General features: G+C 39.7%; 1 protein-coding gene across 3 annotated transcripts in view; it reads right to left on the bottom strand.

Moving 5' to 3' along the window:
- The window catches only part of USP13 (ubiquitin specific peptidase 13), a 117,163-nt gene that overhangs the window by 28,563 nt on the left and 76,007 nt on the right, over positions 1 to 12,593 (bottom strand). For all 3 annotated transcript variants that reach the window (XM_072807490.1, XM_072807491.1, XM_072807492.1), the window contains 4 exons: positions 12,250 to 12,424; positions 6,126 to 6,214; positions 3,491 to 3,613; positions 2,091 to 2,117 (listed from right to left, as the gene is read on the bottom strand). In XM_072807490.1, coding sequence (XP_072663591.1) covers positions 2,091 to 2,117; positions 3,491 to 3,613; positions 6,126 to 6,214; positions 12,250 to 12,424 — 414 coding nt within the window. The remainder of the gene's footprint in view (positions 1 to 2,090; positions 2,118 to 3,490; positions 3,614 to 6,125; positions 6,215 to 12,249; positions 12,425 to 12,593) is intronic.

Below are 12,593 nucleotides of genomic sequence, written 5' to 3'. Positions count from 1 at the left end.
CTGAGGATTAGAGATCTATTCTATAAAAATTATATTAAAAATGTATTTATCAGGGTACCTAGATAACTCAGTTAAGCAACTGACTCTTGAATTTCAGCTCAGGTCATGATCTCAGGGTTGTGAGACTGAGTCCCACACTGGGCTCTGCACTGGGCATGGAGCCTGCTTAAGATTCTCTCTCTCTCTCTCTCTCTCCCTTTGCCCCTCCCTCTCTCCCCTCCTGTCTGCGTGCTCTCTCTAAAAAATAAAAAATAAATATGTTCATAAAAGTTCTCTCTTACAAGGAAGATACACAGAACATCCTTTCGAGATTAAGTTTTAAGAAAGCAATGATTTAGTACAGCAGTGATTGAAAATGTAAATTCCATTTTTGTGAAAAATAAAGTGAGCTTTCTATTGAGAAGGATACATGCCAAGTGTTAACAATGGTTATAGATGACTGATGAAACCCTAAATGAACCTTAACGCTAACCCATAGTTTGTAAATATCTTTTTACTCTTCTAATAAAGAAAATCATTATTCTTTAAAAATCTGAGAAAGTGGGACGCCTAGGTGGCTCAGTGGTTGAGCATCTACCTTTGGTTCAGGTCATGATCCCGGGGTCCTGGGATTTAGTCCCACATCAGGCTCCCCACAGGAAGCCTGCTTCTCCCTCTACCTATGTCTCTACCTCTCTCCATGTGTCTCTCATGAATAAATAAATAAAATCTTTTTTTAAAAATCTGAGAAAGATAGGATGCAAATGTTAAACAATCTCAGATAATTTTATTTTCTCTTGTTGAGTACAGATAGTTGCTGATAAGACAGTAGCTTAGATCTAGGAGGAAATCAATGGCCAAACCATGAACACTGGAAACTGGTTGAATGCTCCCAGTCAGAGACGGACTCCTCTGGCACAGTCAGTTCCAACCACCCATCACCTCTCCTGGGGCAAAAGCCTTGCAGGCCAGCTCTCTACAGGATCGGGGCAGCTAGTAAACCTCTCACATTCCAGAAAATGTCAAGCAGCATGAAAAGCACAGTTGACTCCTAGTCCTGGTTCTGCTCCCAGCTCTTGGGTCTCTGAAGTTTCCTGAGTCTCAGCTTTATACTCTGTAAAAGGTTACCTGCCCTGCCCTTCTTACTGTGATAACCAAATGAGAATCTGATTTTGTATGAATAGTAAAGTTATATACTATTGACAGAATTTATGACATAATAAATGCAATATGACTTCTGGTAACCATTCCAAAGTATTAACAACCATTGTTATTATTATAATTAGATTATTCACAAGGCAATGGTTTTTCCAAGACCTTTCCTGACCCTGGGGGCTTCTTCTAGCAATGAACAAATCATAATCAACCAAGGAAAGGAAATGTGGAGGTCTAAAGCCACATGATCAATCATTTGCAATGTAAAACACATGCACTTCTAAATTAACAATAGTTTGTCTCTGGAAGGGTTTTGTAGAAAAAAAGATTCAGAGTATTTAATGTTAAATACTCCCCCTTCCTCCCAATTAATATCTAAATATTCACTATAAATAGTGTTCTAGAGTATCAACTCCTACAGGATTAAAGAACTAAAAGTCTATAAAATTAACACACAATCCAATGAAATTACTAACCTTGAGAGTATTAATTAATGCTACCATGTCCTGTCAGTCATGAGTCTTCACTACATATCCAGCAATAAGAAAGGAAAAAATGCCTGGCCACTGTGCCATCACTGCATAAAGAGCTCTACTCATGACCAGAGTGGAAAGAAATGGCATCATTAGTCCACCCTCATACATGAGGAGACTAAGACTCTGAGAAGTAAATTTTTCTAGCTTGCAGTCACAAATGGCAGGACCAAGTTTCCAATCTAGGGCTGGTTGGCTTTCATGCTGATGATCACTCTCCTGAACTCCAGAGCCACTTAATGATCATTTCACTGGCTTCCATTTGCTGCTAACTCAACTTGCAGACAAAGAATCATCCCACCCAAGAAAAGCTGCACACATACACATGCAGAGAACAACACCCCTTTACTGATCCCACAGACAAATAAATGTCAGACCAGTGATAATTATAGGATACTGAGAAAAACTTCAAAATATACATACGGTCTATCAGTTGGTTCATCAGACGATCTGGAAATTAATGGAGAGGGCAGAAAATAAGACCAAAGCATGGCAAAGAGTTTTAGAGAAAGAAAAAGAGTCCATGCAGGGCAATCCCTAATCCCTCGCCCTTAGGAATCCCACACTGTTGTCAACCCCTCTGCATCCCACCACACACACTGCCCAGCCTATACAACATGAAATCATTACAGCAGGGAGTGAAAATAAACAAGTTTCAGGCATTTCAACCAGATAAAACATTATGCTCTGGTTATCATCTTCGCGAAATAAATTTATCTCCCTGTATTTCTAAGAACTCTGTATAATTACAAACCAAAGATTCTGTTAAGAACATCAGAGAAAGCAGGAGCAGTGCTAATAAACTATCCTGTTCTTCTCTGATGCTCATACTGATCTCTGCTCTCTGACACCTTTAATGGACCACCCATACCGCATAACCCAGAGTGTCCCACTGATAGGTCCCTTCTTTACTCTCCATACTCTATAATTTAACATTTTACTTAGCATCAGAGAATAATGGAACATAGATGCCTATACTGAATCCTATCTTGCTATTCCTGGATTCACCTTAGCCTTCTTTTGAACCTGAACATGGTAATCAATAATATTCAATGCTCAACTGATAAAAAAAAAAAAAAAAAACCTTTGGAAGAGGGGCCCAGAGTGCTCTCTCACTATCAATTCATCTGATGAACTGATTAAAAAGGTGAACAATAAGTGACTCAGTGAGCAAACAAAGCCAGAATAAAACTGATTTCATTAATAACTGAGCTAAAAATGAAACCAAGATTTTTTGACACTGGCCTTGGATCCACAAAAGTGAAGCAATTATTTTCTGCACATCCTTTTCCCTTAAAAAGTTAAATGTTCTGAACAAAAAATTTAGCCTTCACAGGGCAAACTGCTCCCTTGCTATGAAGCAGTGACAAAGCTGGGGAGGTGAAATGTGGTCAAGATTTTTAAAACCAACACACACTATTGAATTTCCCCTTTTGGTTGTCCAGAGGTACTCCCAAGATGGTACAGCTCCTCAAGATTAAGAGCCTAATGAAAACACACTCCTCTTCCCTACAGGCCCATTTATCTGCAGGTGAAGGAGGGACAGGGAGGGGAAGCCAGAGGCAACATAATCTAAAACTTTTTGGAGATTTGCTGCCCTCTATTGGCAGTGATTTTTGCAAGTCTGTTTCAACTACTCATGATGGGTCTGTGCCTGGTCCCAGGTCTACTGTGAGATTACAGCTGCAGCCAGGACTCACTACTGGGTTACAACACAGGAAGATGGCCAAGGGACGACAGGGTGGTGGAAGAGAAGAGACTCTTCCATTGTGGGGTGGGGCAGGCAGAAGGGTAAGAGAACATCATCGGGCAGAAGATGGTACCTTTCGAGTCATCAGGAATGACTATAGGGGGGCTGATGTCCGGAAGTTCCTCCTCTCCTGGCTGTAACCCCCTGGCTCGGAGATGATTGATATCAAGTAGGTCTGGCATATCAATAGAAACATCTACAAAGTGAGAGAGATTACATTCACCGGACTCTCCAAAAATCCACAATAACCCCCTAAAATCAGCACCTCTAATTCTTATGTGCATGTCTCTAAGCAGAGTTAAGGGATCATTTTCAGTTCCCTGGAGTAGGCCCCTAGACCAGCAGTCTCACTGAAACGTTAGATTTAATGGAGAAGCAGGGGGAAAATACAGAGCCTTTCAAGCTGAATAAGCCAGAGGTAAGCCAAAGGTTGCAAGTTGGGAGCCCAAAGACCAATTGTAGCCCAGACATTTTCTGATGTTTTTAAAATGTTGGCAACAAATTCCATTTTTTAAATCAGAAGATTTAAAAATCCATATTCCAGACACCTGGGTGGCTCAGTGGTTGAGTATCTACCTTTGGTTCAGGTTGTGATCCCAGGGTCCTGGGATCAAGTGTTGCATCAGGCTCCCCACCGGGAGCCTGCTTCTCCCTCTGCCTATGTCTCTGACTCTGTGTGTCTCTCATGAATAAATAAATAATTTTTTTAATCCATATTCCCAGCTTGTTTTTAAATACAAATATTCTCATATGGTAACAACTGCCCTGGGGCTGATCTTCAGCTTCCACTCTAGACAATACATGCCCTCCAAGATTGTAGGGCACAGACCCCAATGCTCCAATTACCCCCATGACCCTGAACATCATATTTCCAATTCTGATTCTTCTACTAAAGAAATGTTTTTCTAAGCCATGTCTTTATCCAAAGTGGAAATACCCAATATAGATCATGATAGCAAGGCTACACATTTCTTATATCCAATGTACTCCTTTCATTTACATTATCTCCCTATCCGTATCAGGCAGCTGAGTTTTCAGCCCCTAGATTACACCTTTTTTCGGATCATGATGAGCACTATGATCATTCTAACCAAGGTAATAAAGAATGAAGTTTTAAAGAAATAAATTGAATCTCAAGTGTGTTAGTCTTGGGAAAACTTTTTTTAACTTCTCAGGTCAGCTATTATTATACTGACTTATTCAAATACAAAATTTATCAGTCTAGAGGCTGTTCAGGTTTAGTGTTATATTCAGATATGATAATAATGAAAAATGGGTCCAAATGTTAGTATGAGATAGGTCTCTCAGGCTAGCAAATAGAACTTGAAAACACTATCCCCAAAACCAGTTATGATGTTAGGTACATAAATCCTATCTTAAAACAACAACCCAAAGAAAAAGCTCAGTTAAAAAAAAATTCAATCTCAAAGGATAGCAAAAAACAAACATAATGTCTAACCAACAAAATCAACACAACTGTTACTCAACAGAAAAATTCAGGTTCATTAAAGCCAGCTTTGAGTCTCCTTTAAATTCAGCAAGTCTATGGAATCTGAATTTTTTTATCCTTTATGGAAATTCCAAGGACAGAAATATAAGAAAGCTGTTTCCAAAGCAGTTGAAAGCATTTAAAAGAAAGCAGTTTTCTCTCTCAGGTACTTCTCAGGTCCACAGAGGAAAGGTTGAGTGATGAGCATCTTGCCCAAAAATCATTCCACCAGGAAAATCACACATCTGCCTCACAATCGGTCATGGCCCTGCATCACATCACGGGGCAAACAAGTGCCCGGTCCACCGAGGGCTGGAATTTCCTGGGAAACCAGTCCTGCCGATTTCACATTCTTTTTACCTACCCTCTCCAGATGAGCTGATGAGTGCTCAATTAACTACTGTGAGGCCCGGGTTGTTGTTTTTTAAGTGCTCAGACACATAAAATCTTTAAAAGACTGGCAAACAGTCTGAGGAACTTGCTCAAGAAACAACAAAGGGTAAAACTGTACATCCTTCTGTGGCATGGAGGACAGCCTAATGACACCTTGTTGGATCCTGATGATGGAGAACTCTAATCTCTAAAAATGGTCAAGGGCCTTTAAAATTAGCAAGAAAAAAAAAAGCCCAATTAAGCCAAAATCAAATCTCTTTTTTGACAATGTAATGCCACTGACTGTATTTTATTAATAAAATTTGTATGATTTAAGTGACTGTCATTAGCCACACCTGCCTGCTTCGGAGGCCAAGGAGAGATAATAAAAAGAGCGTGTATCTGCAATTACCTGCACCCCCAAGTGTGGGCTTTGGCCAGCAGCACCAGCAGCATCAGTATCACCAGAGAGCTTGTTAGAAATAAAGAATCCCAGGCCCCATCCCAGACCTGCTGAATTAGCACCTTCATTCTGCCAAGATTCCAGGGAATTTGTATGCATGTTACAGTTTGGAAAGCACTGTTGGTTTGATAACGTGGGGATCTCATTTTCACTATTAGAATCTAGTCATTCCAGAATGCATTAGTAGAGGGGCAGGCAGCATGTGGTGATTTTTATTGCCAGTGCTTATCATGTACTCTGACTCAAAAGAGAAAGGTGGGGATGATGGGAAAAGAAGAAAATGGAACTATTTTTGACAGCCAACCACCTGGGCCCTTTCACATGCCATTTTTTCCCCAATGGCCAATTTGATGTTTTAAGCAAAAGCATGCAAAAGATACATACCAAATTTCTTGGGAACCCAGTCAAGACCAAAAGTGAACTTCTTTATCTGCACTACCAAGTATTCAGGGAATGAGGCAAAGCGGGACGTTCTGGGAAACACAAGGGGATTAAATCAATGAAACAAGGCAATACGAGTCTCGAATGTAGCTCATGAAGCATCAGAAGCTTTGTCTGAGGCATACCTGGCAGTTCCAGAGACTGCACTAAAGATAAAGGAACACACAAACAGACACAAGCCGACACATGCGCACCTGCTCCCAGTCATTCGTCCTGGCCTTTCCACAAGGAGAAAATGTTTAACAGAGGAGCCTAGTGTCTCTTGAGAATGAGAATTTGGAACATGCTGCAAAATCACACTTTCAGTCTGCTCTAGCATTTTGTATTTCTGAAAAGTACTTTTCAACCACAGTCACTTGTTTTTTCTAAAACCCTTGCAAGAATTTAAAACAGTTGACCCTTGGACAAAGCAGAGGTTAGGGATACTGACCCTCCCCCCACCCCAGGCAGTCGAAAATCCACATGTAACTTTCAACTCCCCAAGAACTTAACTACTCATAGTCCACCTCTTATCATAAATCCTTCCAATAATATAGTCAATTAACATATTTTAGCTCATATGTATTATATACTATGTTCTTACAATAAAATAAGCTAGCAGAAATACAGCACTGTACTGTAAAAAGCCCAATGGACTCACACAGTTCAAACCTGTGTTGTTCAAGGATCACCTGTGTGTGTGTCTATGTGTATATATATACATATTATATTTGCAGGAGTGTGCAAGCATGTGTGTGCTCTGTGGTTTATACATGTGGTTTTGAAAGCTCCCCAAGTAATCCTGATATACCCCTAAGCTCCCCTCCCACTGAGAATCACTATCTTATAGTACAAAGTTGGCATGAGGGGAGTCTGTTAGAACTTTGATAGAGGTTGACTTTCGGAAATGCCAAAGCCTCATTAAAATATTACTATATCAAAATCCACGGATCTACCATTTACTTCAACGTGGATGGAACTGGAGGGTATTATCCTGACTGAAATGAGTCAATCGGAGAAGGGCAATAATCACATGGTTTCACTCATATGGGGAATATAAGAAATAGTAAAAGGGATTATAAGGGAAAGGACAGGAACTGAGTGGGAAAAGTTAGAGACGGAGACAAACCATGAGAGACACCTAACTCTGGGAAACAAAGGATTGTGGAAGAGGAGGTGGGCGGAGGGATGGGGTGACTGAGTGACGGGCACTTGAGGAGGGAACGTGATGGGATGAGCACTGGGTGTTATATGTTGGCAAATTGAATTTAAATAAAATATTTTTAAAATAATTTAAAATAATTAATATAAAATATTTTAAAATAATAATAAATAAAATCCATGGCTATATAGATTATTATATATATATCATTTAAGATTCAAATTTATATAAATCTGAACCTTAAATTTTTAAATTAATACATACGGTCAATATCTTGAGTTTCCCTTCAAACTTTCAGGAATTGCCTGGATTTGGTACCTAGTACACCAAATTCATGCCCCACTTCCAGCTGATCCTGTCCACATTTATCATCTTGTTTATGACAAGCATTTGTATGTGAATGTCAATGTGGATAGTGCAGGTACATGTAAGAAAGAAAATAAGCTGTAGACAGATACTGTATGTATCTTTTAAAATAAAAGGTTCTAGAATCCCGTCCCCACAACCTTGATTTTTCAAATCTAAGTCATTGCCTTCTACTTAAAATGTATCAGCCCAGAATTCAGAAAGCAAAGCAAATACAAGTGCACTGCTGCCCCCTCGTGTAGAAGAGAAACCATAGTACAGGGACAGAGCACTATCCCAAAAAGGGGTCAAAAGATGTGGATGTGGGTCCAGGATGTGCTCCTTAATTCACTCCAAATGTGGACGAATCACTGAGCCTCCCTGAGGCTCTATTTTCACATCTACAAAACAGATTTATTAAAAATATCTACCTGCCAGGTCATGAAATGATGTGAAACCATTTGGCACACTAGAATATATACCATGTATATGGAGGGAATTAGCATGATTATTTTGTCATAAAAGAGCTAGAATCAAAAAAAAAAAAAAAAAAGAGCTAGAATCACCAGGTGCTACACGCTGACTTGGACTGTTGCCGACATGTTTTTTGCCCCAGGCAAGTCACTTAATCTCTCTCTATCTCAATTATCCATCACAAGGATGATAGAACCGTATAGGCAATAATGTGAGTTCTTTCAAAAATAGAAGTTTAACCATCCTAAAGAATTTATTTATTATTATCCTGGTTCATTCTCCAGAAATTATAATATTATCTCTAATTAGGTTTTCCTTCTGAGAATCAATAGTAAACATCATTCCTACTTAAATATAGCCAAGTCCCAATTTCACCAAAACCCAACAAACTCCTAGTATATTCAACTAATTTAAAAATGTCATCTCTCTGACCTCTTCCTCTTAACACATCAACTTAAAAGCTGGAAAATATATAACAGATCAGCCAAAAGTCATCAGTAAATCAGTGATTTCCAAAATGTGGTTCAGAAGCCCCAAGACTCTCACTCACAGTTGGTTTGTGGTCAGTATCTATGTGAGTAAATCAGTTGGTGATACCATTGATAAGAGGCAATGCAGGGAACTGGAGGCTAGGGTAGGGTCGGGGAAGAGTGGATAATCAACACATCCCTTTGTTATGGGTAACTACCAACATAAGAGTACCAGAAATCGGATTAGATGACACCCACATTATATTTGCCCTAGCTGGTAAACATGCTTTATTCATATTTGTAGCTGCTTTGGGTCTCAAATTGAATCACACAGGTAGTAACTGCTCAATATATATTTGTTCAAAATAATGTCAGAATTAATAATTTGCATTCATTAATTGCAAGTTTGGGACATCAAGTTTAGTGAAATCCCACAAAGTTGTAAATTATACAGCACTTACTCTTTCATTCCTAGAAATTAAAATTTTTCTTGGAGGAATGCCTGGGTGGCTCAGCAGCTGAGCGTTTGCCTTTGGCTCAGGTCATGATCCCAGAGTCCTGGGATCGAGTCCCACTTCGGGCTCCCCGTGGAGAGCCTGCTTCTCCCTCTGCCTGTGTCTCTGCCACTCTTTCTGTGTCTCTCATGAATATATAAAATCTTTTTTTTTAAGATTTATTTATTTATTTATTCATGAAAGACAGGGAAGGAGAGACAGGCAGAGACACAGGTGTCTCCCGGGTCTCCAGGATCACACCCCAGGCTGAAGGCGGCGCTAAACCGCTGAGCCACCAGGGCTCCCCAGAATATATAAAATCTTTAAAAAAAATTTTTTCTTGTAAAGTTATGTATTTAATAAAGACAATTAGAATGTAAGTCATTCAAAAACCAGGGAGACACACAGCAAATTTACCTCCAAAAACTGCTATGGTAACTAAATGAGCCAGGATACAAAGTGCTTAGAAGAGTGCCTAACAACACTATTGTGTTGTCTATTGACAGCCTATCATCATTATTTAAACCATATCAATTATTCACTAATTACAATTGACGCAAAAACACTACAAAAGCCTTAATAAGGAAAAAATGTAAGCTGTCCCTCTTCGTGAAATTAAGATTGCCCACTGTATTGAAAATCTGGCAACTAAAAAAATATAGTTCTATCCTTTCCCTTAAATATGTTGAAAATATGATAATCAACCACACGTCAAACTGTACAACCCAAGGCCAAAAAAAGGAAAGGAAAGATAAAAACAATGGTTGTGACAATTTCAGCATACACTTTGCTCGAGTCACTATACAAAGCACTTTGCATAGTTTAGCTCTCCTTACTCTTCATTCCCACCCTGTGAAGAAAGTACTACAATCATCCCAGTTTACAAATAAGGAAACAGTAGGGTCACTTGGCCAAGGTCACATATCAGTAAGTCCTACACTGGGGATTCAAACACTGCCTGTCTACCTAAAGCTTGTGCTCTGGAACCCCACACTGTGCTCTCCTCTTCATAAATGAAGGATTAGAGAAAGCAGAAACCTCTCCCCCACACAGTTAGGTTAGCACTGCCTACAACTAAATATTAATAGCATTTGAAGAGAAAACAATGTAAGCAAGCATCATTCCTCCATTACAGATGGAAGAAAGACATTGAGTGGTGACTCTGCCCTTGGGTAGAACATAAACTGGGGAGTGGAGACAGGAGAAGAATCCAGATCTCCTGACCAGTCATCCTCGAGTGAGAGTCTTCATTTCTGGAAAGTTAATGCCTCCCAACTCCATTTTAATGATGAGCCCTTTCCAAGTGATGAGAAGGCTCCTTCCTGCAGACCCAGAGTCACACCTTGCACTTGTAAGACATAAGGCTACTTTTCTGAAAAGGAGAAAAGGATGGCCAAGCAGATAGGTAAATGAAAAATACTCCGCAGCTTACACCTGATGCTGAGGACTTTCTAGGAGGCCCAGGTCTCCTAATCACTTCTATGTTCCAAGCAGAATTAGAATTAAAGTACAAAGAGAAAAGGATCAATGTTTGAAAACTCTTCCACCAATTAGCAATAATTAAAGTAGAAAAAAAAAATCATGCTGCATACCTTAAATGGACAGAATATTCTTTTTCTCAATATATATCAGCATATGTCAATATCTCAATGATGTCAATTCTATCTCAGTAAAGAAATGGAGTCTACCACTAAGATAGTGCATCGATGTCTAACTACCCAATGAGGTCTCCAGGTTGCAGTGAAGTGAATTTCACACAGTGAACGCACCAATTCACCAACACTTCTTTGCAAGGACACATACACACACACACACCACAGACCCTATAACTGAGCAATCCTAGGATGGAAACTTACTCCACAATGGATAATTGATAACTGAATGGACTATTACTACTCTCATTCAGATATGAACATTTTTAAAAATTATTTTAGGAAAATATGGCTTTTTTAAGCTTTTAAAATAAATTCTTTGTGTTTCCCATTTTTAACATATGAAGTAAATCATCTGAAACAAAGAGGAATCCCAAGCAATGGGTGCTGCAGAGAATAAGCAATTTAAGTTTCACTGCTACCTGAGGTGATAAAAAACATCTAGCAGTAGCTCTTCAGTCTTCACGCCCCTTTACATCAATTAGAACTCAATTTAGCTAGGACAGACGGCCAAAGAATATCGAAAAGGAGTAAAATTCTCAAAGCCAAACTTGCAAACCTCCCTTCATTTTATGGCACTGTGAGTACTCTTTTTCCAATTGTATGATGTGCATTGGCAAGGACTCAACTGTATAAAATCAATTAAGGTGTCAAGTGGAAAAAGAAAAAATTTTATGTACCTGACAATGAGGTGCACAGTGTGGAAACAACATCTTTCAAGTCCTGAGCAGCTCATCCAAACAAGCTCAGGAGCCCTATGTCCACTTTGAGATGCTCTGAGAGCCCTGGTCACCATGTTCAAAGCCAAATCTTTAATAATGGAATTAAAATCTATCATAGTCAGAGTTTAAATATTGACAACTGTCATAAGTATTTCTGTAATTTCTTCATTAATATCATTCTTGCCATGTAATGGTGGGAGTGGAAGGTTTTGGGGAGTTCTTGGCTACACTCCTTTGGCAAAAAAAAAAAAAAAAAAGGCAGATTCCTAATACAGGATAAATCCCAACCTTGCAGGAATCCCTGGGTGGCTCAGCAGTTTAGCACCTGCCTTTGGTCCAGGGCATGATCCTGGAGTCCCGGGATCAAGTCCCACATCAGGCTCCCTGCATGGAGCCTGCTTCTCCCTCTGCCTGTCTCTCTCTCTCTCTCTCTCTGTCTCTGTCTCTCACGAATAAATAAATAAATATTTTTTTAAAAAATCCCAACCTTGCTTGAAGAAAAAAAAAAAAAAAAGACATTCCCTCCCTGACTCACAATATAATATAGATTCTAAGCCTATTTTATTGGACAGGCCTCACAAGTAAGCTCTCTGACCATGAGGGTCGCATGAATCATAATCCAATCTCACTACACATGAGCAAGCGTGCACAGACTCATACAATACCCTGCCACCTCTCCCCTCCTCATCCCCACTTCTCAAGGGCCCCTCCTCATGCCACTATCACCACACAAGCACAAACACACAAGTGCATACACATGCGCACTTACTTCACACCCGCAGATTTTGCTTGTAGGGCGCTACTCCAGAAGTCATCTACATTTTCTGGTTCAGAAAAGGCCTGAAGGCAGGCACTAAACGGTATCTTGGCACGAACCAACTCGGGAAGGGGTCTTCTGTTTGCTTCTGCTTCCCTTCTCGTCAATTCATAGGCAATCAGTTCATCTGAGTAAAAGAGCAAATTGTATTCACTTGTACTCACTCTAGCTTCTTGAAGTGAAAAATACTCCCTTTGGCCAATCTTCCTGAAGGTATCTGGGCCAGGGCAGGATTACTTATTTGTTGCCCTTTATGGATCCAGAAAAGCCTACTGAAGGGCTGTTCTTGAGCCATT

Source organism: Canis lupus, chromosome 31 (genome assembly GCF_048164855.1).
Source record: "Canis lupus baileyi chromosome 31, mCanLup2.hap1, whole genome shotgun sequence".
NCBI lineage: Eukaryota > Metazoa > Chordata > Mammalia > Carnivora > Canidae > Canis > Canis lupus.
This window is presented reverse-complemented; position numbering and strand designations above follow the sequence as displayed.